This window comes from Cyprinodon variegatus, unplaced genomic scaffold (assembly GCF_000732505.1).
Source record: "Cyprinodon variegatus isolate N-32 unplaced genomic scaffold, C_variegatus-1.0 Scaffold4231, whole genome shotgun sequence".
Lineage (NCBI taxonomy): Eukaryota > Metazoa > Chordata > Actinopteri > Cyprinodontiformes > Cyprinodontidae > Cyprinodon > Cyprinodon variegatus.
In genome coordinates, this window is record NW_015154684.1 from 1 (window position 1) to 1,407 (window position 1,407).

Consider the following 1,407-nt stretch of genomic DNA (forward strand, 5'->3'; position numbering starts at 1 on the left):
CACAAAGTAGGAAATAAACCCATAAGTGCAGCAAAAGGTTATTCACAACATTGCACTAGAAATCTACTAAAACACAATTAATTCTCTTTTAACAATCAGGTTTTATGTTCAAAAGGGCAGAGTTTGTCCCTGCAGTCACTTAGAGAGTCTGCTTTAAAATTTAAGATAAAGAATTGTTCAACCCATTTATTATATCATGTAGAACCATAAATTCTAGAGTGGTTTATTTGGAAAATATAGACGTGCTTTGTTTATTTTCCTGCTGGTTTATTGTGATCAGTGTAGATTGACCCTGAACTGGTTTAGGCAGCTATGCTCCCACCTCAGTGCCTGGAAACCACTAACATTTTCTGGAACTGCCACCAATGAAAACGGTAACTGGGCGACTGTTCTTCCTCCAAATGTTGGCTACATATTACATGTTTTTTCTCTGGCTAGATGAGCTGCTTTGTCAGGTTATTTTTTGCATTAATTATTTCCAGCTCTTAACCTCTGTTAACAATACAGAACTTGAGCCTGGAATTCATACACATATCTGATCAGCGCTCCAGTCTCTTCCAGAGCAAACTGGCATGCTGAGGGATTCTTCCACCATTGTTCATCTGCTCAGCGTCACACTCAAACGGACAACACGGATCAGTAACTCTCACCTGTTGAAGTTAACAGCTGTGTTAAACTCTGCGATATTTGAAGGGGCCCGTTGGTAGGAGAAGAAGGATTTCTGCTTGTTGGAGGGGTTGAAGGGTTTTCCCTTTTCCCCTTTCTGGCCTGCATACCCAGCAGCGCCAGGCTGACCTACGTCCCCCTTCATACCAGGCCGTCCCGGTGGGCCCCGCAGACCTGCCATGCCTTTGTGACCCCTGTTAGCTTGACCTGATTCACCTGTTCAGGAAAATAAACTTTTATTGAAGCTTCTCATCAGAATCACAATGTTTCATATATAAAATATACAAATATGAATGACGACAGAAGGTGTTAGAAGAAGATCTGGGGTTCACTTCCTGTTTAAGCTGAGCTCACCTGGATCTCCCTTTTCGCCCTTGGGACCGTCCTTGCCGTTGGGACCATGAGATCCAGGTATTCCAGGAATCCCAGGGGTCGCTCCGCTGCAGGACTGCATGTCAACAGGGAGGATGCAGACCAGGAGGAGCAGCCATGCAGTACTGCAGCTCAGCCACTGGAGGGCCTGGACATGAAAACACAGTGACGTCAGAATGCTTCCTGAATTCAATACTTCAATTAGTTAGAAACGAACCAGAATACCTTGGAAACCTTTTTATGTTGTTTTTTTTTTCCATATGAAAACATGTTTTTAAATAAAGTCAAATACGAATAAAGATCACCTAATAAGTCAGCAGGGTTCCCATGGGTGTGATCTATTGTCACAGCAGTTTTTTTTTTTTTTTT

At 42.7% G+C, this 1,407-nt stretch overlaps 1 protein-coding gene across 1 annotated transcript in view; it reads right to left on the minus strand.

Moving 5' to 3' along the window:
• Positions 1-646: 646 nt before the first annotated feature.
• Positions 647-1,407, minus strand: part of LOC107081330 (complement C1q subcomponent subunit C-like) — a 3,506-nt gene continuing 2,745 nt past the window's right edge. The window contains exons 2-3 of the mRNA XM_015369527.1: positions 1,021-1,186; positions 647-882 (exon numbers count right to left, since the gene is read on the minus strand). Coding sequence (XP_015225013.1) covers positions 647-882; positions 1,021-1,186 — 402 coding nt within the window. The remainder of the gene's footprint in view (positions 883-1,020; positions 1,187-1,407) is intronic.